Source organism: Giraffa tippelskirchi, chromosome 11, assembly GCF_054371585.1.
Source record: "Giraffa tippelskirchi isolate mGirTip1 chromosome 11, T2T-mGirTip1v1.2.pri, whole genome shotgun sequence".
NCBI classification, from domain to species: Eukaryota; Metazoa; Chordata; class Mammalia; order Artiodactyla; family Giraffidae; genus Giraffa; species Giraffa tippelskirchi.
In genome coordinates this window covers 127,684,439-127,711,106 of record NC_137285.1, presented here as the reverse complement: position 1 = coordinate 127,711,106, position 26,668 = coordinate 127,684,439, and the positions used below count along the sequence as shown (strand labels likewise).

The 26,668-nt window shown below is 54.2% G+C and overlaps 1 protein-coding gene across 2 annotated transcripts in view; it reads right to left on the bottom strand.

Annotated features, from left to right (window-relative positions):
• Window positions 1-1,863: 1,863 nt before the first annotated feature.
• The window catches only part of CAPN5 (calpain 5), a 56,681-nt gene continuing 31,876 nt past the window's right edge, over window positions 1,864-26,668 (bottom strand). For both annotated transcript variants that reach the window (XM_081543177.1, XM_081543178.1), the window contains exons 4-13: window positions 16,516-16,724; window positions 13,156-13,348; window positions 12,152-12,345; window positions 11,414-11,491; window positions 9,766-9,961; window positions 8,987-9,109; window positions 7,617-7,813; window positions 6,422-6,537; window positions 5,773-5,909; window positions 1,864-4,493 (exon numbers count right to left, since the gene is read on the bottom strand). In XM_081543177.1, coding sequence (XP_081399303.1) covers window positions 4,311-4,493; window positions 5,773-5,909; window positions 6,422-6,537; window positions 7,617-7,813; window positions 8,987-9,109; window positions 9,766-9,961; window positions 11,414-11,491; window positions 12,152-12,345; window positions 13,156-13,348; window positions 16,516-16,724 — 1,626 coding nt within the window. In that variant the 3' untranslated portion in view covers window positions 1,864-4,310. The remainder of the gene's footprint in view (window positions 4,494-5,772; window positions 5,910-6,421; window positions 6,538-7,616; window positions 7,814-8,986; window positions 9,110-9,765; window positions 9,962-11,413; window positions 11,492-12,151; window positions 12,346-13,155; window positions 13,349-16,515; window positions 16,725-26,668) is intronic.

The following is a 26,668-nucleotide window of genomic DNA, read 5'->3' as shown; positions in this document are numbered from 1 at the left end:
CGTAGGGCCAGGCCCGGGGCCCCTCACCCCAACCTCAGCTGCCTCCTATCATTTGCAGTAACACCCACCACCTGCTCTCAGCACCTGGGCTCTCAGGAAACCTCGTTCTGATCCTGACTCGGTCACTGATTTGCTGGGTCCGGGCCCTTGCCTGCTCTCTGCCACACCTGGTTCCTTCTCTGCAAAATGGCTGTGAGAGCAAAGGACCAGCAAGCAGGGAGGGAGGTAGCGAGCCCCGCCTCCTGGTCCTTCCTCCCTGCCCCACACACACTGCCGTTGCCCCAGGCCACTTTCCGAGGGCTCCCCTCAGAGCCCTGAAGGGCTCTTCAGATGACCCCCTGAAGCTCATCACTTCACCACCAACCCACAGCTTGTTCTGGGGGGTAAGGGACGGGGGTGCTTGTGGTCACTCATCATCCAAGAAACTTTCTCAAACCAGCTGACCATGTGACTCATGCAAATTGAAGTGGAAAATGTGATTTTACAGTAGGGGAGGAGAGTAAACAAGGAAGAATAAATGAAGTGTTCACTATTAGCGTAAGGAAAGACAGTGACACCCAGGACTCCCCGCTGAGACCTGGCCCTTGCATTTCAGGGCCCTTTGCCTGCAGCGACCCTGGCAGCCGCCCCAGCCAAGCAGGCCCCTCCAGGGCAGCTTGGCCAGAGTGGAGGGAGGTGCTCTTTTGAGTTCTCTGTAACTGGGATGTGCCTGAGGGAAGGGGCCACCTGGCTGCCACCCACAGAATGATGTAGGGCACCCAGTGTGGAGGGGGGAACCAATGGCCCAATGGCGCCCCCTGGAGAGCAAGGTTGAGCATTCAGCCTGTGCCTGGAGCAAGTGAGTGACAACAGCACTGGAACTCAGCCTCTGCTGGGGTTGGGGCCCCCTCTAACCTGATGATCCTGACCCCTGAAGACCCCTGGCTGCGGGAGTGTGTTTGACCAGGTGCCCATGATAGGAGTTGCTCCCGGACCCCATCCCTGCTGCTGGACTCCCACCCACCGTCTGGGGAGGTTCCTCTTGGTACCTAGCACCCCCCTAATCACCTCTTGCCAAGCGTCCCAGACTGGGCGGGCAATGGGTGTCAGCCTCACACAGATGGGAAAACTGAGCCCTGGAGAGGAAATGGTGCTCCAGGCAGAGTGCAGGCCTAGCTGTGAGGGATGGGCGTGGAGTAGTGAGGGGGTGAGGGGTAGGGCATGTGTTTCTCTCCTGATGCTCTGTAGCTACAACTACTCAGCACCCACCAGGGGCCAGGCACTAAGCTAAGGTGGGCATCTCATTCATCATGTCCTTCTCTCCGTCTTAGGGGGAAATATTGGTCTTAATTCACTTATTTCTCTCTTGTTCCCCTCCCTCAACCCAGTCACCAATTCTGTCCATTCTATCTCCAAAATCTACCCGGTTTCTCCTCACTGCCAGCCCTGGCTTTCTGGCTTGAGCTGCCGGCATCTTCCCCCCAAAAGCCTCCACTCTGGTCCCCCCACGTCCACCTGTGCCCCCACGAGCCCATCTCCTTTTTGGCCTCCTTCATGCAACTGCCCGCCCCCATTTCTGCCCCCAGCAGGCTCCCATACCACCTCACCACTCATTGTGTGTCCCTCACCAGTTTGTAGACTGCCCCACAGAAGGACTGTGGCTGTCTCCCTGCACCCCCAGTGCCCGGGACAGACGTGGAAGAAGGCCAGGTGAAGGGACAACTGAGTGATCCCGGCAACCCCGTTCCCCCCAGGGAGTGAGGGAGAGCAGGGTCCAGCCTCAGCTGCAACTACCTCATGCGACTCTCAGACCAGAGGATAGTCCCCCAGGCCCAGGAAACGTCCCCTTCACTGTCATTCCAGGGACAAAGACACAGGAAGGCCTTTCTGGAATCGTGGTAACATTTATTCTGAGAACAAAACAGGTCTCCACTCATCTGACCCTGAGCTCGGCCCTGAGGGGTGAGTCAAGGTGGCACGGAGGTCACCCAGCTGGCACCCAGGTCAAGGTGGCACGGAGCAGGGGCCCCACCCATCTACAAATGGGGACTTGTGGCCCCTGTGAGCTGCAGGGTGCACAGGCAAACAGAGCAACTGCTCTCCACACCCACCCTCCAGCCCCAGCCTGAAAGACCCCCATCTGCACATACTCAGGCCCCAGGACCTCCTGGGACCCAGATCATCACACAGCCAGGAGCCAGCCTGGCCCACCCAGAGGGGTGGGAAGCAAGGGCAAGACTGCCGAGCCAGTTTTGTTTGAGAAGGGGGCAGGGGACAGTGCCTAACCCCCAGGCAGAAGCCCATACAGATCTCCCAGTTGGCCCTGGTTTACCCCATAGCCCAGGTGCACATGGCTGAGCAAAGACCCACGTGTGGGCTCCAGAGGTCCCAGGCTGGCTTATCTGGCCCTCACCTCTCTACCTGACTCTCGAGTCTTCCTTTCCAACAGACATTGAGAAGTGGTGATTACATGACCGTGTATAGTGCATACGCATACAGAGATACAAAGAGAAAGGGTACTGTTTTGCCCTTATTCAGCACTTGTTAGGAAGAGTGCTGACAAATGAGAATTATTGGCCCCACTTTGCAGAAGGGGGAAATCGAGGCACAGGAGGTTTAAGCAACTTGCTCCTGGTCACACACAAAGTCCTCACCCTAGGCTCAGGTTTAGGAAAAGGAATCCTCTTGTCCTCCTTGTCCTTCAGTTCCTGGCCCCTCCCATGTCCCAGGACCAGGACACAGGGGCAGAATGGGCCGGAGTAAGGAGGCAAAGTCAAAGATACAGCAGATCCAGCCAGGACACTGCACCAAAGAGCCAGATCTGGAGCCAAAAAGTCAGGTTTCCCTGAAGGAATTCCCAGCAAGGCCACAGGAATTCCCCATCTTGGATCAACTGGACTTTTTCATTTACATCACCTGGTCTGGAGCCCAAGGACACAGAAGAGACCCAAAACTGGCCACAGCCCTAACACTCTAAGAACACAGCTGACACCGGTTGGCAAAACATCCCAGTACAAACCCCTGTCTTCTTCATCTACCTCCAGACCTCCTCTGAGAAGGTATGACCTCGCTCATGTCCCTCCCCAAGCAGATCAAAATAAAATCAGAGGATCACAGGAAGTGGAGTTTAAGAAGAAAAAAGGGTTCAGGCTTTCAGTTTTCCTTTAAAAACCCCTGGTTAAAATTGAGAGTTAAAACGGAAAGAATATAAAACATTGAGGACTAAAAGGAGCATTTTGGTCCAGGCAGCAAGAGGGTTATGGCTCCTCAGCTGCGTTTTTGGGGGAATGTTGGTGGAGGGGCCTCTGGTCAGGTAGTGGATTTACCATCTCCTGCCAAGTGTGACAGGCAACCTGAGCCCTGCAGGCTGGAGACCACCACCCCAGAGCCTCTGCTCTGGGGAAAAGCCCAGGTCTTGCAGCAGAGGGCGCCCTGGGAGCGTGTGCCTCCCATGGAGTCCCCACGCCCCCCTCCACCTGCTGGCCCACTACACCACACACACTCCTTCCCACATCAGGACAGTAGGGGCAGGACGCCCTTCCTCAACACCACTGCCACCGCCTCTCCAGGGACCCTAAGCCAGAGGCCGGGAATGAAATCAGAACCTAGAAGGAGAAGGCAACTGCAGCCCCTCTGGGCATCTGCCTCTGAGAGGACCTGAGAGCAGAGGAGAGGCCCAGGACTGCCACCAAGTCTCCTGGAGCTGTGGGGAGGCACCTGGCTCCATCCGGGGTCTCATGGGCATTGCTTATTCATTTGGCAAATCTCCTTTGAATAAATGAATGACAGGCAGGTGAGTGGGTAGGACTGGAGAATGGACAGTTGTCACCTGCACACTTCTCTAATTCCAGCCTGAGCAGGAACCCAAGAGCCAAGCATCCTTTCAAGGTGGCTAGAAAACCAGATGAAGATGACACAGACAGCAAGTCTGGGACATGGGGGCAGGCCCTGGGGACATGTGGGACAAGGGTGGGCCTTGGGGATGTGGCAGTTTGTGTGTAAACAAGTGACATCTTGGCACTCCGTTGGCGGACAGCAGGGCCTTGGGAAAAGGTTTTCAATGGACAGAGTCCCTTAGCCAAGGTGGCAGTTGGGGTAGGGAGGCGCTACTTTAAATCTCAGGCAAGAAGACTCCTCCATGAGAAGGGAATGCTTTGGGGTCCTTGGGACACTGAGGCCCAGAGAGGCGCAGAGACCTCCCAAGGTCACACAGCAGGTCAGTGCAAAGGTGGGAAAAGGAGCCCGGTGTCCTGCTCCCAGGCTGGTCCCTGGCCAGGTTGGGGACATGCAGATGGTGATGAGAGCTGCAGGTGCAGGTAGATGGGCGGGTATCAGACGGCCGTGAGGGAGGCACTGCTGAGCACGCGCACAGCAACGGTGCCCGGCAGGTCGCTGGGCTGCCGGCTGTTGCGGTCCCGGAGGTGGAGGGTGTGCAGGGCCTGGAGGTCATCTGCATTGGCTTTCAGGTGCACCTGGCCCAGGAATTCATCTTTCAGGACTCGGTGGTTCCAGATCTGGAAAGAGACAGAGGATAGCGCAGGGTCATCGCTGAGAAGAGGAGTATGAGTCTGTGGGGGTGCGGCAACAGCGGCTGAGCCTTGAGTCTCTTTTCCTGCGGCGCAAGATGGGCTAAGGAAAAGGAGCCCGGCACTGCCTCTGCCTCACCAGGGACCTTGGGCAAGGCCACGCCCCTTCCGAAGCATTTGGCTTCCTGCCATCTGTCAAAGCTCCCTTCCATGTACAAAGTCTGTCACTATTAGCTCTGCTGTTGACCTTGGGTGACCTTGGACAAATGATACACCCCCTGCTCTGGTTTCCCCATCTTTAGTATGAGGGTTGGATCAGTGGCCCCTACGGGTCCTTTCAACCCCAACATCTATGGGTCTGTGATTAGATCCAGTGGGACCCAGTGCAGTAGCTTCCCCAGGGTCCCCAGGCATTTGTGTACAGATGGTTTCTCACCCAGAGAGATGCTGGCCTGGGTCTTGCGGACAGGGCTTCCTGTCAATGAGCTCAGAATCGTGGCCACCTTGGCCTGAGAGGGTAAGGAAGCACACGTCCAGAACCCTGGCTTTCTTTTTTATTTTTTAATTCATCATTTACTTATTTTTGGTTGTGCTGGGCCTTCATTGCTGCACAGGCTTTGCTCTAGTTGCAGCGAGCAGGGACTACTCTCTAGTTATGCTGTGCAGGCTTCTCTTTGCAGTGGCTTCTCTTGTTGTGGAACCCAGGCTCTAGGGTGCTCGGGTTTCAGCAAGTCTCGGCTCCCAGGCTCTAGAGCACAGGCTCAGCAGTTGTGGCACACAGGCTTAGTTGCTCCGCGGCATGTGGGATCTTCCTGGACTAGGGATTGAACCTGTCTCCTGCACTGGCAAGTGGATTCTTTACCACTGGACCACCAGGAAGCCCAAGGACCCTGGCTTTCTGATCCTCTGCTCTCAGGCAACAGCCAACCCCTCCATCTGCCACCTGGGGAATTTAAGGAACAACTCCCAAGGCTTTGGGGCAAGGTGGGCAGAGATAACCACTGTCTGTGGCTGGGAGACTGACCCTGCTGTGTCCCACAATCACTCCAGCTTATCCACCTGATTCCCCAGCCCACAGAGGGGACTCCGGGGCTCCAGGAGAGACAGGCAGGAGAATTCTCAAGGCCACACCAGGTCAGGCACAGAGCAGGAACAAGAACCCAGCGTTCGCAGGTCCCTGGGGTCCCTGCCACACTGAACTTAGCCATTTTGAGTGGGGAAACATCAGGCCAGGAGCCCAGGAGGGATGCCAGACAGGACGGCTCACCTGCACAGTGATGGGCTGGCTCGGCTTCTTGCGGTAGAAGACACCTTTCACATCATACTCGGGCATCGAGGTGCCCTTCTGCACAGCCGAGCGGACTTTGTCCCCCTCACACTTGATGATCACATAAGAGTTAGCCCCTGTAAGAGGGAGTGGGCAATGGGGTGAGGGTAGGGGCTGGGGCAGGGCCCAGATGAGACAGAATTCTGGAAGCAGAAGCCTGGGCTCATGTTTTCAGGTGAAGGGAGACCAGAGCCTGACCAACTCACTAACTTCCAGAGATAAGAAAGGGGTACACTGGTAATCTCTGGCCTCCATACCTTTAGCAAGACTGTTCCCCCTTCCCAGACACCAGGTTCCATACCTGAACATCTCCACGACCTGTAGAAAGGCCACTTCTTCCAGGAAGCCTTCCCTGAACCTTCCCTCCCAGCTGCCTGATCCTGCATCTGACTGCCCCGCACACTGGAGACTGCCCATGGGCAGGTGGCAGAGCCTGCTCCACTCAATGTGCCCAACTTCAACCCAAGGCTGGGCCCAAAGTGGATGTCAGGAAAGCTTTGCTCATTGAGTGAGGAAGAGCAGGAGAGCTATGGAGGCTGTCTCTGTGGCTGGGGGACAAGGGCTGGGGGTTTTCTCCAGGCAAGCTCACCTGTCGAGGAGTCTTTGAGACCTGCGGCTCCCAAGACGTGTACCTGGGTCACCTGCTGGGGGTAGCCGCACAGGGAACTCCAGCAGGTGCGGGGAGGCTCATCCAGGCGCAGCTCCCTGGTGCAGGGCAGAGGAGAAGAGGTGGGAGGTAATGGAGAGGGACCAGGAAGGCGGAAAGTCAGGGGATTCGAGAGGGCGAGGCAGGGGCAGGAGCAGTGCTGAGTCCACACAGTGCTGGACTCAGGCAAACAAACCCCCGTCAGCTTCCTGAGGCTGCATCCCGACCCCAGGGAAAAGCAGTGTGCTATGTGTTATGGAGTGCCAAGCACTCTGCTGGGATGGAACGGGTATTGTTTCTAATCCTTACAAAGCCCTGAGACCTAGGTAACTATTAGGCCCATTTTACACACTAGGAAGCATCAGGCTCACTGGGCTTCCCTGGTGAATCAGATGGTAAAGAATCTGGCTGCAAATACAGGAGATTGGGATTCGATCCTTAGACTGGGAAGATCTCCTAGAGAAAGGAATGGCTACACATTCCAATATTCTTGCCTGGAAAAATCTCGTGAACAGAGAAGCCTGGCAGGCTACAGTCCATAGGGTCTCAAAGAGTTGGACACGAGTGACTAACACTTACTTACTTAGGCTCACTGGGGAAAAGGGCTTGCCCATACAGCACAGACCGGCCAGACTGAAGTCCACTGATTCCACAAGCTGTCTCCCCAGTCTGGGATGTGGGACTCTGGGCTGCCTACCAGGTGGGAGGGCAGTGTGGGGACGCACAGGGATGCACCGAGGCAGGCTTGGGGTGGTTTCAGAGTCTACCTAGTAGGCTCTACCACTGGTCACATGACCTTAAAAACCCAACCTCAATCTCCAATTCTGATCTGTAAAATGGAGGGGTCAGACCTCCCACCCGGGGTTCAGGAAGAGCAAACAACATGAGTGAAAGCTTCTTTGTAAACTGTGAAGTGCTGTGCACACGTGAGCAGTTGTTCCTTCACGTGGATGAGAGAGGCTGGGATAGGGAGGAGAGAAAGGCAAAAGAGATGGGAGCTGATGTCAGCCCAGGGAGGCTGGAGGCCCAGGTTCCATGCCTTGGGATGACACTAAACATGTCTGGGCTATATATGGTGGGTCAGCCTGGAGTGGCCAGGGGCCCGGTCAACCCTGGCCCCCAGCCAGCCCCCACACACCGGCAGTTGGAGGGCACATCAGTGAAGACTCGGAGCAGGAACTCGCCAGTGTGGCCTGGCTCGAAGGTGGTGGGGATGATGACGTAGCGGCCCTCGGGCTGCTCCGTGCGCAAGAAGACGCTGCGGGAGTTGATGTAGATGGAGCTGGCGGCCCTGTGCTGCAGGCTGTGCATGCGGTACTGGCGGTTCTCCTCCACCTGCCGGGGGCGGAAGCACTGGGTCTCAGAGCCCGCCTCTCATCCCATCCCGCATCTCCCATCTCCCTACCCCTCAATGACCAGAATAGGCAAATCTACAGAGTCAGAAGTAGACGAGCCTCTGCCTAGGGCTGGTGATGGTGGGGGATGGGGGGTGGGTAGGTGGATGAGATTGGGTGATGTCGGCTAAAGGGCGTGAGGCTTCTTTTGCAGGTGATGAAAGTGCCCTAACGTTGATTGTGGTGATGGCTGCACAACTCTACAAATACACCTTAAATGAGTGAATCACGTGGGCTGTGAATTATATCTCATGAAGCTGTTGGGGTGGGAGGCGGTGGCAATGGGAATCCCCCTGGTGACAATGTCCATGGGGTTTCTGACATCACAACAGAACCAAGTATCACTGTCTGTCCAGGTCACAACATGTGTCCATGAAATGACATCACCAGCTACTAGGATATGCCAGACCATTTCATTCCTGGAATAAGCGCCATGATAAGCTACAGTCACATCAGCAAAGGTCATGGCAGGTCAAAGTCACAATATTAGCACACAGTGAATGTCCCAACACTGACATGAACAAACTATCATAATACGACCCAGCACATCAAAGGCCAGGGCCTCGACTCAGGCCGTGGACCTAGCAGGTACACACGGTTTCACTGGGTTCTTGGTGTCTGGCAGGCCCACACTGTCCCGCTATGCTGAGTGTCATCATACACAGGGCATCGCAACATGTGGAAGGTCTTGGGGCCCAGGCCAGGGAGTGGCCGGTGGGAACCCCACCTGGCTCTGCCCAGGATGCCTCCTCCCAGTGCCCAGCAAGGCCTCCGACTCAGGGGGGAGCAGAACCCTGAGGGAGGGAGCAGCGTGGGGCCTCCCAGAGCCCAGCCCTGACTGCCAGCTATCTTCCCCTTTCCTGTCCAGACAGCCTGTGGTTCTGGGGCAGGAATAAGTCAGGCTGCAAGCTCCCATGGAGCCAGTGCAAGGCAGGCTGGGCGTCTGCGGGGACTGAAACAGGACCCGTGTCACAGCATGCCCCGGGCATCAGCCAATGTGTCCGGGGTGACACGGTGAGGTGAGGTCAGAGACCAGAGTATTCCAGAACGTTGTCCCCCAGGACCAGGCAGCTCGGACTCTCCTCACCCAGAGCAGGGGCCCAGCTGGCCTCACCTTGTAGATGTCGAAGCCAATGGCCAGATTTTCACCCTTGCCGCCCCGCCGCGTGGACTGTTTTGGCTGCTGCTGGATGCAGATCAGCACTTCATCTTCTGGCTTTTTGACATCAAAGATGTACTGCGGGTGGGGCAGAGGAAGAGGGACATGCAGTGAGACCATACTGAAGAAGATGGGCTAGCTTGCTCCAGAAGCTGTGTGTGCTTGGGCGAGTCACATCACCTCTCTGAGCCTCAGTCCTGCATCTGTGAGATGGGCTGACAATGCCCAACCCTGCGTGCGGGGTGGGAGGACTTGGGGAGATGATGGATGCTCAGCTTTAAGACTGTATGCAGTTGCTGCTCAATGAAGGCACACCAGGAGTGAGGACTAGGTGGGTTCCAGGGTCATGACCAAGGAGGCTGCAGAGGAGGGGTCCCTGTGGGGAGTCAGCCTGGCTGAGTTCCCCCAGAAGGAGCAGCACTGTGTGTGGAAACAAGGGATCTGAGTCTGAGCTCTGCCTCTAAATAAAATGTCCCTATAGCTCTTGTCAGGACACTCGTTAGTCCTCAGGGCCTATTTCCTCGTCTTGACCACATGCAGGTCAGATCGTGAGGTTGGGGGTGACAGGAACACCCACACATGCCCATCCAACCCCACAGGACAAACAGATGTGCTGAGATCCACAGAGGAACAGGGATGTACTCAGGGTCACACAGGAGGCCATGGCAGGACGATGGCGGGGGCCCCACAGCTGCTTGAGGGGTGGTGGGCGGGGGGTCCCCAAGGAGTCCCACCTGTGGGTTCTGGAAGAAGGTGTCCTTGTGGTTGATGCAGCCCCCGCTGCGGTTCTGCAGTGGGTCTTCGTGCCGCGTCCAGGCACCACGCAGCCGGGCCTCCTCCCATGTCTTGTGGATGCTCAGGTAAGACGTGTTGATTAGTCGGCACTTGATGATGTCCGTGAAGTAGCGGCACAAGTCCTCGAAGGTCATCCTGGGTGTGGCAAGGGGCTGAGCCAGCCAGTCCCCCTCCCTGCCAGCTACCCACTCACCCCGCACCCTCTGGACCACGGCCCACACAGCAAGTGCAGACGTGGCTTCACAGGGACCCTTCATGTCTCTTGTGGCCTCAGTCTCCTGCTTTGTAAAATGGGCATCAATCTAACAACAGCTGCCTACTTCGCAGAGTTTGCACAGAAATTAAGCTATGCAATAAAAACATGTAATACAACTTCCGGCAGAAAGGAGTTGGCAAAGGCTGGCTGTTACAATCATTACTAGTACGAATAACTGATCTGTACAGCCTTCTACAGTTTATAAAACATATTTCCATCCATTATAGTCCACAGATAGTGGTGGGAACCCCTTGTTAGGTGAGCTGCAGTGACCAGGATGCTGCCACCCCTCCAGGAGCCTGGGTGGGAGGAGGGGAAGGGTCCACCCACCTTCAAGTGTGCACATATGTGAGAATATGCACATATATGCATCAAGAGTGAACATACATAAGAAAGGCCTTACGAGAAATCCTTCCCATTCCTGATAAGGGTTTTCTACTGCTATGTTTTAATTCAATTGGCCCCTGAGCCAGACTGGGCAAAGTGGATCTCATCCACAGGAGCCCAGATCAGAGGGCCTAAGGGGGCCTCCTGCAGCGGCTCCCCTGACACCTGCAGGAGGGGACCTCACTAGGGTTCCAGGATCACTGCCATCTACCTCTGGGTCTGCCTGGGGCCCTCACAGCATCTCCCACACACAGGATACCCTGTATTCCTCCAGGAAGTGGCTCAGTCTCCAAATAAAGTGTCCTGCTGAAGAAAGACACTGAGCCTAGCATACAGTCAGGGCTAAACACAGAATGAATGAATCCAACAGTGAATGAATGCAGGAATCATGAATATGCTCTTTAAGCCAGGCTGCTGTCATCTTTCCAGCCCACCTGCCTTGCCTCCCTGAACTCACTCTTCCCAAACCCAAGCATGCTCTCTTGCCTCTGGGCTGGGTCTCCACAAGGCTCCGTTGCACCCTGAGTCTTAGCTCCTCTGCAAGGCCTCTCCTCTTCCTACCTGCTCTTGGCATCAGGCAGCCATGTGCCCTGCGTCCTCTGGTCAATCGCCCACTAGTACCTGGTCTAGTACCCTGGTCTACTTGCCAAGGGCTTCACCTGGGTACCAGAGCAGCCCAGGGTCCCCTAAGGTGGGGAAGTGGGGAACTATGGGGACGAAATGGTTCATTCTGCCCAATTCACTTCACAGAGGCAGAAACAGGCCCAAAGAGATGTCGTGACTTGTCCAAGGTCACACAAGTTGACGGTGAGGCTACAGCCTCACTAGAGCCCTCACTTGGCTAGAGCCCTGACTCCTGCCCTCCTGTCCAATGCTCCCTGCCTGACACACAGGAAGATGCCCTCTCAGCCCTGGACACCCGCCCTGGGCAAGGGCACACTCACCAGAACTCGCCGTCATCCTGCACAGTCACACCCAACTTCTCCCGCTCACTCTTGCTCACTTTCTGCCACTCCTCTGAGCTGGGATGTGAGCATAGGAGGCAAGAGGGGAGAGGATCAGAGGAGGGACCCCATCAGAGCCACCCTGGCAAGGGACAGGAGGCATGAGGGATGGCTCAACAATAGGCCTCCATCAGCGTGGGGGTGGTCAGGAGCACCAGGCCATGCCCAGTCCCTCTCCAAGAAGTCTTCTCTGCCCACTCTTGCAGCTAACTCTGGACTGCCACCATGCCAGGACCTGGGGGTCTGGGAGCCAAGCTTCAGGCTCAAGGGGAAGGGGGAGCTGACTCTCAGCGAAGGGAGCTCCTTCAATGGGGGTCTGGGCTCCACTCCTCTCCTGGCCTCACCAGGGCCATGAGCCAAGCACAGGGCAGTCACCCCCATTCCCGCCCCTGGTGGCCTCCCTTCCTACTTTCCTCACTCTTGCACCAGAGGGGTCTCTACATCCCCTAAGGAATCAGCTCCTCCCCACCTCCAGACCTCCACCCACACTGAATCCACTCCCACACGCCCCCTCCAAAGACAGTCTTCTCCTAATGTCATCCTCCCCGTAAATCCTTCAAGGCCCCAGCCCTGGTGCCACCTCCTCCAGGAAGCCCACCCGGTCCTTGCCCAAGCCCCCAGCCCTCGGCCCACCCACCTGGGGCCTGCCCCACCCACTCCCCCCGCCCCGGGCCTCACGTGTCGCTCCAGGGCCCGTTCCACTCCCGCTCGCCCCAGGGGTTGCGCAGGCGGATCATGTCCAGCTTCTCCGACTTGAAGAAGGCCAGCAGGCCGTGGCCCAGGCGCACCTTGCGCACATCCGTGATGGCATACGCGTGGCCCTTCACCAGGCCACACGCCAGCCGGGCCTCCATGTCTGCCGCTGTCACTGCCTGTGGGACACAGCTGCTCAGAGGCGGGGCCTATCGGGTTCCAGCCAGAGCAGGGGGCACACCGCCCCCTACAGGACGAGGCGGGAATGGCAGCCCCGACGACCTCCTTCCTCTGCGGATAGGGACTGACCTGGCATTCACAGCCCTTTACAAAGCCTGGGACCTGCAGTGGGGTCAGCCCACAGCTGAGCTGGAGTCCACTAGCGCTGACGCAATTCTGCAACCTGGCTGTTAAAACATTAGCTTGACATCAACCATGGTGGGAGTATTTACACCACAGAAGTCAGCCAATCAGGGCTTTTTAATTTTCCAGACAGTCATTTTATCAATACACCACTTGGTCAGCCAAACATGGGTTCGAATTCTACTTGAATCCCTGCTTTCCCACCCAAAACACGAGCAGTCAGTGAAATAAGACGATCCTTGTGCAGCTCCCGGGCCTGTGCCAGCAGGCGGAAGGGGCTCCCTCGCCTCTTCCAGCCGCCTCATGGCTTGATTGTTTCAAACCTTGGCTGAGGGACTCTCGAATGTGCAGACACCCATCTCTCCAATACGAGAGGGCCAGAATGCGGGTGCTGGTTGAACAGTGTGGGCAAGGCCTTAGGGCAGGGGGCCTGAGGCTTGTGCTGTCCAGACCTGGGGAGGGGCTGCACCCTCTAGCTGCTCCCCTCCTCCCATGAGGCCGAGGCTCTGATTTATGAGCCAACCTGGGTAGGGGCTCTGCCTGGGAAGCCATAGTCACCCCCACACTCAATCAGGTCGATGAAGGGTTGTGGGGGTAGCCTCTGGGGCTTGTCTCTGTGTTCTCACCTTGATGGAGGCGCTGATGAGGCCTCCCCGGCTGTGCACTTTCAGCACACGCTCAAAGAGCTGGTTCCTCTTGGCCTCATCGGTGGCAAAGTCACCCTCGGTCAAGTCGATGGGCTCAGAAACCCCACCTGTGAAGTCCACCAGCGCATCCGCCGTGTTGCCTCCATCCAAGGCCTGGTAACAGCCCGCCAGCCTGGAAGCAACGTGGAAAGAACTCCTAGCTCACATTCCCCAGCCTTCTAGGGGAGATTTCTGAGACTCAGAGAGGTCAAGAGAACCGCTAAAGTCACACAGCGGGTCACACAACAGAGCCAATACCAGAACTCAGGTCTCTGGCTCCCAGGCCAACATCCATCCCATGAACCACACCATTTTGTCATTCAAATTCCCCTTTGCCTTCACAGCCTCATCTTCAAAAATTAGCTGTCTAGATATCCAGCAATTCTTTTCAAAATTGTTAAAAGTTCATATGTCTTTTGACATATCATTTCTGGATGAATAACATTATTAATAACAATGTAAAACTGGAAATCATCTAAATGTCTAACAACAGGGAATTGATTTTAAAAGCTAATGCTGCATCTCAACACTGGAACATTAAGCAGCCATTGAACAAAACACTAAAGGAATTCTTACTGCAGGGAAAATGCTAGTGTTTTCTGGTAGCGTTTGAAAAAGCAATAAAGTCAGATTCCAATTACGTCTAAAACATATACAATAATTCATTTCAAAAAGATTAAGTATCTACTCCAGGTGGCGCAGTGGAAAGAATCTGTTTGCCAATGCAGAAGACATACGAGATGCAAGTTGGATCCCTGGAGTCAGGAAGATCCCCTGGAGTAGGAAACGGCAACTCACTCCGGTATCTTTGCCTGGAGAATGGACAGAGGAGCCTGGCGAGCTACTGTCCATGGGGTTGCAAAGAGTCGGACACGACTGAGCAACTGAGCACAATACCACATGGGCAACGTGTCAGATGCTAGAGACACAGATGTGGCTCCTTTAGGGTTGGGGTCTTAAAGGCAGAATACTGAATGTGAACGTGAGAAGCAAAATGGGATATATGGCAAAATGCCATTTCATATGCCCACGGAACAGCAGCACAGGTTTTGCAAGGTAGCCAACAAACAAAAGAGGCATCAAAAGATGTTAGAAGAGCTGCCAGTGGTGGAGGAGGGTGTGGGGAGAGCAAAGGGAGGAAATGGAGACATGCAGAGGGGGCGGGCCTTGAGGGGACAATGTCGTACTGTCCCGAGCAGAGGAGCTACCTCATGTATTAATCCAGATGGCCCAGAACAGGGAAGGGGAGAGCAGTGGCCTAGGAGACTATGTGGGAATACGGGAGAGTTTTATTATCCTCTGCATAGCTTTCTATATTTTCTGGATTTGCTGTAACAGATACGGATTCATTTTCTAATTTAAAAAGTAAACAAATTAAAAACAAACAAACAAACAAGCAAGCATAGATTGTACAGCCCTCTGTGGAAAACAGCTTGGTGGTTACTCAAAAGTGTAAGCACAGGGACTTCCCTGGTGGCCCAGTGGTTAAGACTCCTCACTCCCAATGCAGGGGGCATGGGTTCAACCCTAGTCAGGGAACTAAGATCCTGCATGACGCATGCACAACCAAAATAAATGAATAAATAAATAAAAATACTCTACAAAAATTTTTTTAAAATGTAAACATAGAACTATAATATGACTCAGGAATTCACGCCAAGATACTGGATTGGCCAAAAAGCTCATTCGGGTTTTTCCATACCTGAATGAGCTTTTCAGCCAACCCAATATATATTCCAAAGAACTGAAAGCAGACGCTTGAACAGATATTTGCACACCATGTTCAGAGCAACATTATTCATAATACTAAGCAGGTGGAAACATCCCAAGTGTCCATCAACAGACAAACAGATAAACAAAACGTAGCACACACATATGACAGGATACTACTCAGCCATAAAGAGGAACAGAATTTTGATATATGCTACAACATAGATGGACCGAGAAAACATTATGCTAAATGAAATAAGGCAGACACAGGAGGACAAATATTCCACTTATATGAGCTACCTGGAACAGGAAAATTCATTGAGACAAAAAAGCATAATGGAGGTTCCCAGGGTTGGGAGAAGGGATAAAGAGGGAGTTATTGTTTAGCAGGTAACAGAGTTTACGTTGAGGATGATGAAAAACCATCATTGTCTATACTGGCTACAGACAGTGATGATGGGAACAAAGCATTGTGACTGTAAATGATGCCACTGAATTGTACACTTACACATGGTCAAAATGATAAATATTATTATATTTTGGACAATTTTTTAAAAATATAAAATATTTTTTAAAAAATAATAAAACGATTATTTAAAAAAAAAAAAAAAAAAGAGCAAGCCTACCGAGTCACTGAGTGGGTCTCCCAGAATGGGAGGGGAGGAGCCTGCAACCTAGGACCCTGGTGACCAAGTGACCACCAGGGGGCGGGTTTGCTTTCTTAAGATTAAAAATGGAAGCTTCCTTAATGGGTTTGTTTTTGATGATGGAGTTTTTATTTTTTCCCTTTACACTTACACACACACACACACACACACACACGCACGCACACACACACACACACTGTCCCAGGAGAGGGACAAATGGGTCTGGAAGGAGGAACCAGAGAGAGGCTCCTACAGAGCCAGCAACTGGTCTCTGATCCTGCTGGCCATCCTGCCCCAGGCCTGCACCTGTCCTCAGGGCCTGGGCAGGTCACTCCACCCCAAAGCCTTCCACAGCTCAGCAAACCTTGGCTCAAGCCCGTGCTGGCAACACAGGGCCTGGCACAGAGCAGAAGGAGGGGTAGGCAAAGCTAGAATGGCTGGACAGTCTGGTAGACAGACCAATGGGTGGAAGAGGGGGAGGCCCAGGGAGCAGGAAAGGCAGGGGTTTGGCCCAACCTCCTCAACCAGCCTGGCTTGCAGACAGCACAGCCCCAACAAGGGCTCCAAGGAGGGCTTGGCAACTCGGATCTTTGGAAAAGAACCATCGACTGAAATGGAGCTGCTGGCTCTGCCCCCCACTACCTGCAGGTCACCTGCCTGGGCCTCCGTCTTCCCAGGTAGAAGCGAGAGTAACTATTCCTCCCCACATGGGCTGGTTGTGAAGACCGGACACCAGGTGCCCAGGGGCCCTTCAGTCCAGGCCTCCACCACACCTGGCGAAGGTTCAGCTGGCTGTGCTCTGGGTACCGGACTCTGAGCTTGCTGTGTCTGCACCTGCCCCTCACCTCTCTGTGCGTGGGGCTGCAGTGAGAGGAAGACCCCCAGCGCCCATGAACAGCACCACCCCAGCCTGGCCGCCCACCCACCCGCCAATGGCACCTACTTGGCATAGGCCTTCTCCACCAGGGCACACCAGAACTCGTTGCGGGAGCTGGAGTGGCAGTAGATGAGCTGGTTGTTGACCGTGGGCAGCCGGTCGTCGATGACCACATCCACCCACTCCCCGAAGCGCCAGAAGTGGAAGTGGAAGATGCCCGCGTAGGCATGGGGCTTCTCGGGGTCCCACTCCTGCTCCTTCCAGTCAGGGATGACCTGGATGGGGAGAGAGGCAGGATGGGGACACAATGAGGATCACAGCCAGCTTCCTGAGGAAGTGGGAATCAAATGGAAAGGAATACTGGGTTCACTCCCCATGGCTGCCATGAACCACTGTGAGTCCTTCTTATTTCTGGGCCTCTGTGTCCCCACCCTTGCAGGGGCTGGAGGCTCCCTGAGGCCCTGTCATACTAAGATTCTATGAGCTTCCCCCTCCCTCCCATCTGCATCCTCCCCTCAGAAATACAGCACATTCACCTCAGTCCTGCCTGGTCAGTGGTACCACCAGAAACTCCCTCCTCACATCCTGCCCGAACCAAAAGCCGGCAGTCACACTGGCCTCCCATTTCCCTTTCTCCATCCAATCTGAGCACCCACATTCTTTGAAAATCCATCTCCTCCTCTCCACCCCTTGGCACCGCCCTGGCCCAGTCCTCCATCTCCTCACCCCAGGACACGGTAACAGCATCAGTAGCCACACCCGCCCCTGCACCGCACAGCAGCAGAGAGAGCTGTCTGATCAGGTCACTTCCCTGGAAAATAAGGTCCAAACCCTTAATGTGTTCTGTCCCTACCTCCACCTCCCCAGGCTCATTTCTCTACCCTCATCCACCCCAGTCCCCACCTACTGACCTACTGTGCCCTGCTCCAGGCTTTCTCTGGTTAGAGGCTCTGCACCTGCTCTTCCTCCAGCTGACTCTCATTTGTCCTTTAGGGCCTACCCTCTTCCTCCAGGAAGCCCTCCTTGACTCTTCAGACTAGGCCTGCACACCTGTCCATCCATCTCATGGCCCCTGGCACTTCTCTTCTGAGGCACTTTCCCCAGTTATAATTACACAAGTGTGCGATGTTGTGTTCAATGCTGATACTGTCACTGGACTATCAGCTCTCTTAGGGCAGAGACACATCAGTCTTGGTCACTCACTGCTATCCACCTAGCACCTGGCCCAGAGAGGGTCCTTAATAAACATGGTGAAGTGAAAGTCGCTCAGTCATGTCCGACTCTCTGCAACCCCATGGACTATACAGTCTATGGAATTCTCCAGGCCAGAATACTAGAGCGGGTAGCCTTTCCCTTTTCCATGGGATCTTCCCAACCCAGGGATCGAACCCAGGTCTACTGCATTGCAGGCGGATTCTTTACCAGCTGAGCCACAAGGGAAGCCCAATAAACATGGTAACTGAATGTATAAGTCTAAAGACATTCACTGGGACTCTTAATAATATTGGTTATTTATGTAGCATCTTGGAACTCCATAAATAATCCATGGAGTTTACCAAGTCTCTGACCGCCATGGAGTATCTCAGTTTAATTCACACAACCACTCCATGAGCAGATTACTATCATAACCAGCCTTACTTTACAGATGAGAAAATTAAGGCTCAGACAGGGCAAGCAACTTGTCCGGGGTCACATAACTAGAAAATACACACATTCTTTGGAGGCAGGCAGACCTGGGTTTGAAGCCAGGATTCATGTAAACATGCCTCTTACCATCAACACGGATGCTGGCAAAGAGAAACACTCCCTAGTGGGACACTCGAGACCAAGAAAATGAAAATGCTAAGCACAGTGAGAGGTGCCCCAGCCACCAATGGAGCCCTGCTAAGGGCCGCAGCACCCAGAACACGCGGGGCTGTCTTCTGAGGGGTTGGGGCAGGAAGTCGCAGGCAGAGGCCACCCACGGGCACAGGCAGGATTCACACTCAGAGCTTCAGAGTCTGACACAGCATCTAGAACCCAGCAGGGACTCAAGACGAGCTGGTCCCTTTGCAGGCACCTCTGCGTCCCTTCTCAATGAAAACCCCCAGGCTGGCCTCTGTCCCAATCCCTGGCATGCCTCCCCACACTTGATTTCAGGACAGAAAAGTGTATCAAAAATGGGGTCCATGCAGGGGCCCAGAGCAATGGGGAGCCATAAGCTGGGAACACTGGCCTGGCCACTGCACCCTCCTCCACTCCTCCCCACTCTGAAAGCTCTGGACTGCATGGGATGGGGTGGGGGGAGGTAGGAAGAGGCGCCCTCACAGGAGCTGAGAGGTACCACTGGGGCCACAAGAGGATCATTAGGCAAACCCAGGGCTTGGCTCTGAACTCTCTGTGACTCAAGAGGCAGCTAATGAGGCTCCAGGGCCTGTGATGCAGAGTCAGGGATCCCTGTGGGCTTCAATTTCCTTCCCACATCACAGCCCTTGACCCCCAGGCCAGTCTTCTCACCCCTCAGCCCCTCCCTCTGCCAGCCAGGGTACCGAGTGAGAGAAAGGTGAGCTGCCACGGGCATACAAACCAAACACCCTCTAGACCAGGGGTCCCTAACTGCCTGACCATGGACCAGTGCCATGGCCTATTATGAACCGGACCACACATCAGGAGTGGCAGGCCAGCGAGCAAAGTGTCCATCTGTATTGACAGCCACTCATGAAGGCCTCCCTGATGGCTCAGCAGTAAAGAATCCACCTGTAATGCAGGAGACGCAGGTTCGATCCCTGGGTGGAGAAGACCCCTGGAGGAGGAAATGGCAACCTACTCCAGTATTCTTGCTTGGAAAAAAATTTCCATGGACAGAGGAGGCTGCAGTCCATGGGGTCGCAAAACCAGACACGACTGAGCAATCAAGCACGTGAGCATCCACCACTTGCATTACCACCTGAGCTCCCCCTCCTGTCAGATCAGTGGCGGCATTAGATTCTCACAGGAGCGAGAACCCTGCTGTAATGAACCTGAATCGTCCTGTAACCATCTCCCCTCCACCCCATCCATGGAACAACTGTCTTCCACGAAACAGATCCCTGGTACCAAAAAGATTGGGGACTGCTGCTCTAGACCACATCCAGTCATGCAAGAAATCAAGGAGGTAATCAAAATATTCAGGACCAATGTGAAGAAGCTCCCACTAGCCATAGACGGTGATGAGTGAAAACACATCCAATATGTTCAAATTCATGAGATCATGATGATACTAACACAAACAAATAGTCAGTCACTAGTGGAGGATGGCAAGGAATCAACTGATTTTTTTGAAACTGGAAAGTGAAGGGGGAAAAAAAATCCTGACTTTTCTATACAAACAGTGATATAAAGTAACCAACAGCAGATGAAGGGAGGCCTTTATCTGGTGATGATTCCCAGCTAAGAAAAGAGGAAGAAATTAAGAATATCACCCTCCCACTCTCTTGCAACCACTGACAAATGATGGATTTAGGCAATCATGGCTTCTAACCTCCACTTAGGAATATGGATGGTTTCCATGTCACAGAAGAGAGAGACAACAAGAGATTATGTACCTCCTGAGAGAACTTCACCCATGAAGCAGCTGTGCCAAAAACATTGTGCCTGAACCTTATCATGCTCCCAGAGGTAAGTCCCACCTCACAGGAAATGCAGAGCACAAACATTAGTCAACACCCTGAAAACATAGCCGGCAAAATCTAGATGATTGGAAACTCCACAGGACAAGTGACTGATTTCTTCAGCAAATAAATTGCAAGGGCAAAAACATGAAAAGATGAACGAGAACCACCAGACTGAAGTAATGGACCTTTGTTTGGATTTGATTCAAACTGTAAAACATCCAAGCAACCATTTATGACACAAATTGGAAATCAGAATATTTGCCGGATATTTGATAGTGGTAAGGAATTACTGTAAAATTATTTCAGTTATGTTCAGTTCAGTTCAGTTCAGTCGCTCAGTCGTGTCCGACTCTCTGCGACCCCATGAATTGCAGCATGCCAGGCCTCTCTGTCCATCACCAACTCCCGGAGTCCACCCAAACCCATGTTCATCGAGTCGGTGATGCCATCCAACCATCTCATCCTCTGTCGTCCCGTTCTCCTCCCGCCCCCAATCCTACCCAGCATTAGGGTCTTTTCCAATGAGTCAACCCTTCGCATGAGGTGGCCAAAGTATTGGAGCTTCAGCTTCAACATCAGACCTTCCAATGAACACCCAGGATTGATCTCCTTTAGGATGGATTGATTGGATCTCCTTGCAGTCCAAGGGACTCTCAAGAGTCTTCTCCAACACCACAGTTCAAAAGCATCAATTCTGCGGCGCTCAGCTTTCTTCACCATCCAACTCGCACATCCATACATGACCACTGGAAAAACCATAGCCTTGACTAGACGGACTTTTGTTGGCAAAGTAATGTCTCTGCTTTTAAATATGCTATCTAGGTTGGCCATAACCTTCCTGCCAAGGAGTAAGCGTCTTTTAATTTCATGGCTGCAGTCACCATCAGCAGTGATTCTGGAGCCCCCAAAAATAAAGTCTGACACTGTTTCCCCATCTATTTCCCATGGAGTGATGGGACCAGATGCCATGATCTTAGTTTTCTGAACGTTGAGCTTTAAGCCAACTTTTTCACTCTCCTCCTTCACCTTCATCAAGAGGCTCTTTAGTTCTTCTTCACTCTCTGCCATAAGGGTGGTGTCATCCGCATATCTGAGGTTATTGATATTTCTCCCGGCAATCTTGATTCCAGCTTGTGTTTCTTCCAGCCCAGTGTTTCTCATGATGTACTCTGTATATAAGTTAAATAAGCAGGGTGACAATATACAGCCTTGACGTATTCCTTTTCCTATTTGGAACCAGTCTGTTGTTCCATGTCCAGTTCTAACTGTTGCTTCCTGACCTGCATACAGGTTTCTCAAGAGACAGGTCAGATGGTCTGGTATTCCCATCTCTTTCAGAATTTTCCACAGTTTATTGTGATCCACACAGTCAAAGGCTTTGGCATAGTCAATAAAGCAGAAATAGATGTTTTTCTGGAACTCTCTTGCTTTTTCAGTTATGTTACAGTATTATAATTACGGGTTTTTGCTTTGTTTCGAACAAGTCCTTATCTTTCAGAGATTTAGCCAGAAATATTTACAGAGGAAATGATATGCTGCCTCGAGAGAGCGGATTGTGGTGGCTCAGACAGTAAAGAATCTGCCTGCAGTGCAGGAGACCAGGGTTCGATCTCTGGGTCAGGAAGATTTCTTGGAGCAGAGAATGGCAAGCCACTCCAGTATTCTTGCCTGGAGAATTCCATGAACAGAGGAGTTTGACGGGCTACAGTCCATGAGGTCAGAAAGAGTCAGACACAACTGAGTTACTAACACACTAGAGGAGAGAGAGCTAAGGACGAAACAAAGATCAACCGTGAGTTAGCAACTGCTGAGACAGAGCGATGGACACAAGGGCTCCCTAGGCTGTCTCCCTGCTCTCAAGTGTCTACAGCTGAAAAGCTCCATCGCCATGGACACCAGCTCCCTGGCCCAGCATTAAAAGCCCTGCAGGCAGCTATCGGCTTCACCCCTAAACACTGCCTCCCTCAGCCCCCACAGGAATCTACACCCTGGGACGTAGATTCCCAGGTGTAGATTCAGGACACCTCAGCTTGGAACAGGTGGCTCCCTCTGCTGGCCACACCCCGGAACCCGTCCCTCAGGGGCCAGCTGAGCAGCAGCTGGCAGGGGCCTCCAGACCCCACCTTCCCCTTGGGCACGCTCAGGCAGCCCCTCCTCCAAGCTGCTTCCCACGTGGCCAGGCCCAGCTCCACAGCTGGCTGTCTTCCCAGGAGGAAACTCCGCAAATGCTGGCCGCAGAGAGGCCCTGGCCAGCTGGGGAGTTTGTACACGCTAGTGGTACAAAAGAAAAATGAAAATGGAGTTGGTTTTCCTAAGAGAGCGCTCTAAAATGGGGCCAGGAGGCCACTCAGCAAGTATGACTTATGCATGCCTCAGCCCACATGGAATCTGAACTTTGACCACTTCTTGTTTTAACGCAGCCATCCAGAACGTCTGCCCAGCGTTCCAGAAACTCAAGATATTTATTGGATCCTTTACCCTAAAACAACTCGTGACAGTCTAGCCCTTGAGGACAAATAGTTCCTCTAACAATCTCACGGCTTTTCCATTTACAAGTCCCTGACTTTCTCTTTCCTGGAACACTCTTTCAGTCCTGTCTAACTCTGTATCTCCCCAGGAGTCCACATCTATCCACCCTCCTTCCAAGACTGTTTGTGAGCACTAAGATGCATCAACTGTGGAGGGTTGTGCATACGTGAGGGGTCATCCCTGCTGGTGTGTGGGTACATGTGTACAACCTTGGGGTGACCTGGTCAACCTCCCTCCCAAGAGGAGAAAGGAAAACCTTGACAACAGCCCACTGGGCAGATGGGAAAAACAAGGCCTGAAAGGGCTGAGCTACCTCCTTGGGCTGACCAGGCAGTGAGGCAAGAACTCAGTGGGATTGCAAGCAACCTTACACATAGGTGGCCCAAGTGGTAAATAATCCTCCTGCCAATCCAAGAGACATAGGAGACATGGGTTCGACCCCTGGGTCGGAAAGATCCCCTGGAGGAGGGCATGGCAACCCACTCCAGGATTCTTGTCTGGAGAATCCCATGGATGGAGGAGCCTAGCGAGGCTAGAGTCCATAAGATCGCAGAGTTGGAAACTACTGAAACGACTCAGCATGCACACCCATTCAGCCACCCACTGCAGAATCACCCAGAAACTTCAAAGCCTCACTGATGGGTGTGCCCCAGTGCCCCTTGATGCCCTGGCACCTGGACTCCTCCCCGCTTCCTTACTGGGGCTTTCCCTGAGGGACTCCCACCCAGACCCAAGTGGCTGGGTTCAAATCCTGCTGGACTCTGGGCCAGTGAGTGAATGCCCATGTGTGTGTACACAGAAGCATGCATGTGTATGTGAAAGTCAGTATGTGCATCAGTATGTTTCTATGCAAGTGTGTGTGTGTGTGTGTGTGTGTGTGTGTGTCTGCTCAGGTGGCAGAGGGGGAACATCCTACCGATTTCTGCCTGCAATCCCAGACAGCCAGCCAGGGAACATTTCTGAACAAGGACGGTGGGGCTGCGGGTCACAGGACTGCAGTGGGGTTTCCTGCATTCATTACCCAACTTGGGTGAGGTGAGACACAGGCCTCTTCGAATCCTCAAAACGAAAGGGTCCCTGGTTCTTCTGGGCATCTGAAGTTTCTCAGTTCTCAGCTTCTGATTTCAAGAGTCTCAAACTCCTGAGTTTCAGATGCCATGACAAGAAGAGGCCAGGAAGATGGGTAAACCCCACCCTAACCCCCTTGGGAGGAGAGCCCTGTGGCTCACCCACCCAGAGAGCAGGGTGCTGACACACCAGCAGGGGGCGCTGGGGATCCCTGTTCACAAGAGTGAGCACAGCCAGATACTCAAGAGAACCCAGGGCGGCCCCCTCCCGCGGGGCTCCCGGGCTAGACTGTGAGGGCTGGAGGTCCCCTCCACTGGGCCCTTCTGAGCCCGGTGACCTGAAGGGAATCCACTCCACCAAGACCACTCTCTCCAACCAGAGCAGGCCTGGACCCTGCCCGTGCCTCCACCTCACCATGCTGCCGCAAGCAATGCACGTCGCCTCTCTGCAGCGTGCACCCTTCCTCAGTAAATATGTTCCTCTCACTCTCCTCTCAGAATCACTGTGAAAAGTGAGACCCCGTGTCTACAGTGCAAGTATTTACAATGAGCAGACCCAGAGAGGAAGCCCGTGTGCCACTCAGGAACCTCAGCACTTTGCTAACTGTCACTCATTTCTTCTTCACAATGACCCTACACGGGAGGTACCATTATAAGCTCCCACAGAACGGCAGATGAGAAAACAGACTCAGAAAAGGTCTCATGGGGTCACAGAGGTGGCGGCTGGTGGCAGGGCCAGGCAGGGCCCCTCGCACTACCTTACACTGGCTCTGCGGGAGGCAGGAGCTCAGGAAACAGCAGGTCTGCTGCTGGGGGTTTCTCACGGGTTCCATGGAAAGCGCGTCCTCACCTTCACATTCCCTGCCCTCCTCCCAGCCCAGTCTCGGGAGCAAAACCAGGCCTTCTACTGCTGCCCTTGGCGGGCGGGGGAGTTGGTTTCCTTTCTCGGTTTCCAGCCCCCCACGCCTCCCCGAAGCATCTTCAGGAGTTGTTGGAGGCTGTGGCTGGACGTTGGGCTTGGGGAAGAGAATCAGGGCAGCAGCGGCTGCTCTGGGCAGGGGTCTGGGGGGAGGAAGACGGGGCTGTGAGACCTGACTGGGGGTTGTTCTGAAGCAAAACCCGAAGAGTGGCCTCTGAAGCGGGGACTGACCTCGTCTCTGGGGAGAAACCAGCCTCGCCCGGGGCCTGAGCCCTCCGGTGAGATGGGGGCATCGCCCCTGCCCATTCCAGGGGGCCAGTGTCATGGGGTCAAAGGTCCACAGATCCAAAGCTTGGTTCACATATACACCCTCCCCAGCCCCTCCACATCCACCGTGACTTTGGGCAGGCAGCTTCCTCCCTGGGCTTCTGTTGTCACTGTCCAAACACTGGGTGAGGGTTGGGCTCAGTTGGGGCACTGAGGTGACGTGGTGACATGGGCCTTACCCGGCCAGTGGGGCAGGAATGCGAGGGCTTCATGCAACCAGGCTGTTCCCTTTAGAAAGTCTGAGGCTGGGGGAGAGGCAAGTCCTGCCTGAGGACAGGCAGCAAATTAGTGACCAAGGCCAGATGAAACCTGGGCACAGGCCTGACCCTACCTACCCCCGAGCCACTCTCCTGTCCCGTCTGCCCCCTGCCCAGCCACCCTGCAAGGGAGGGAGACTCAAGATGGAGACTGACTTGGTGAGTTCCCCCCATCCCCTCTTGGCACCCCCTGCCTCCCTGAGGCCTCACACGGAGGCTGGTCTGGGAACTACTGGAGAAAAAACTGTCAGGCGTGTTGGTTCCTGGCTGGGTGTCAGGGCACCTGGTTTCAAACTCCATCCTGACATCTGATCTTGGGCCAGTCACCTGCCTGCTCGGGGACTCGTCCCTGAAAGCGGAGGTGGGAGGAGAGGGCAGGAGTGTGGAGAGGGCCCAGGGAGGGGGTGGCTCCTGACAAGAGAATGCACACAAGGCGGGGCACATAGGCTTTATTGGGGACGCATAGTGGCCACAGCAGAGGCACTCACGCCTGCATGGGGCAGACATGTGGGGGGTGAGGGTACAAGCAGGCTGCACCAAGAAGGTCCCCAGAGCTTCAGGGAGAGGTCAAGCAAAGACAGAAGGGCTGGGCCATCTGCCAAGGTCTGGCCTCCAGGCTCTCTGAGAGTTAGCAGAGAGCAGGCAGGAATCCTAGCACATCCCAGAATAGACACCTGAGCTTTTGAGTTAGGACGGACCATTGCTCACATCACAGTCAAACCTCCCACTGAAGAATCCTACTCCAGCTGCTTCCATTTACCTGCCTCTGAAGGGGGGGGTGGGGGGGTGGCGGCAGGGGGAGGCACCTGCCCTTCCAGCAGCGCCGATCACTGGGGTTGGCTTTCACCCTCCATCTCTCACTGCCTCTGTTCCCAGGGCCCTCCAACCCCTCGACAGCTCTGTTTCTCGAGCAAACTGTCACAGGCACGTCCCTGACGAAAAAAAAAGGGGGGGCGGGGCTGGCCTGGAGACACTTCGTGAGGCGCCTCGGCTGATGCCAGAACTCTGGGCCTGTGTAGTGTGAAGGGGAGTGAGGTTTGGGGGCTGGAACTGAATCTGCTGGGGCAACTGTGCCTCAGTTTCCCTCTCTGGTGAGTGGGTTGTGCCCAGCAACCTCTGAGGCCAGTGTTCCACCATCACACCACACTGCCACCCCCAGCCCATTTCTGATCATCAGCTGTCACAACTGCTCTCCCAGGCCATCTCAATCCCCACCCTTCGACTCCACCAAAGATGTTGCACCGGGATGACAAACTCACCGTCTCCCAACAGTCACCGAGGAAGAGCCTGACATCCCAGCAGGCCCCAGAGATGCTACTGCCTCCAGCTCCAGGGCTCTGGACCCTCTATCCAGCTTCCCCCACCCCAAGGCAGAGGGATATCTGCTTACTATACTGCTCCCCACTTCACTGCATGAACCTCCAAGTCTCCCAGGTCAGAAGCACCCCGTCCCCAGTGCCACCCTGATCAAGCTCCTGCTAAAGGCCA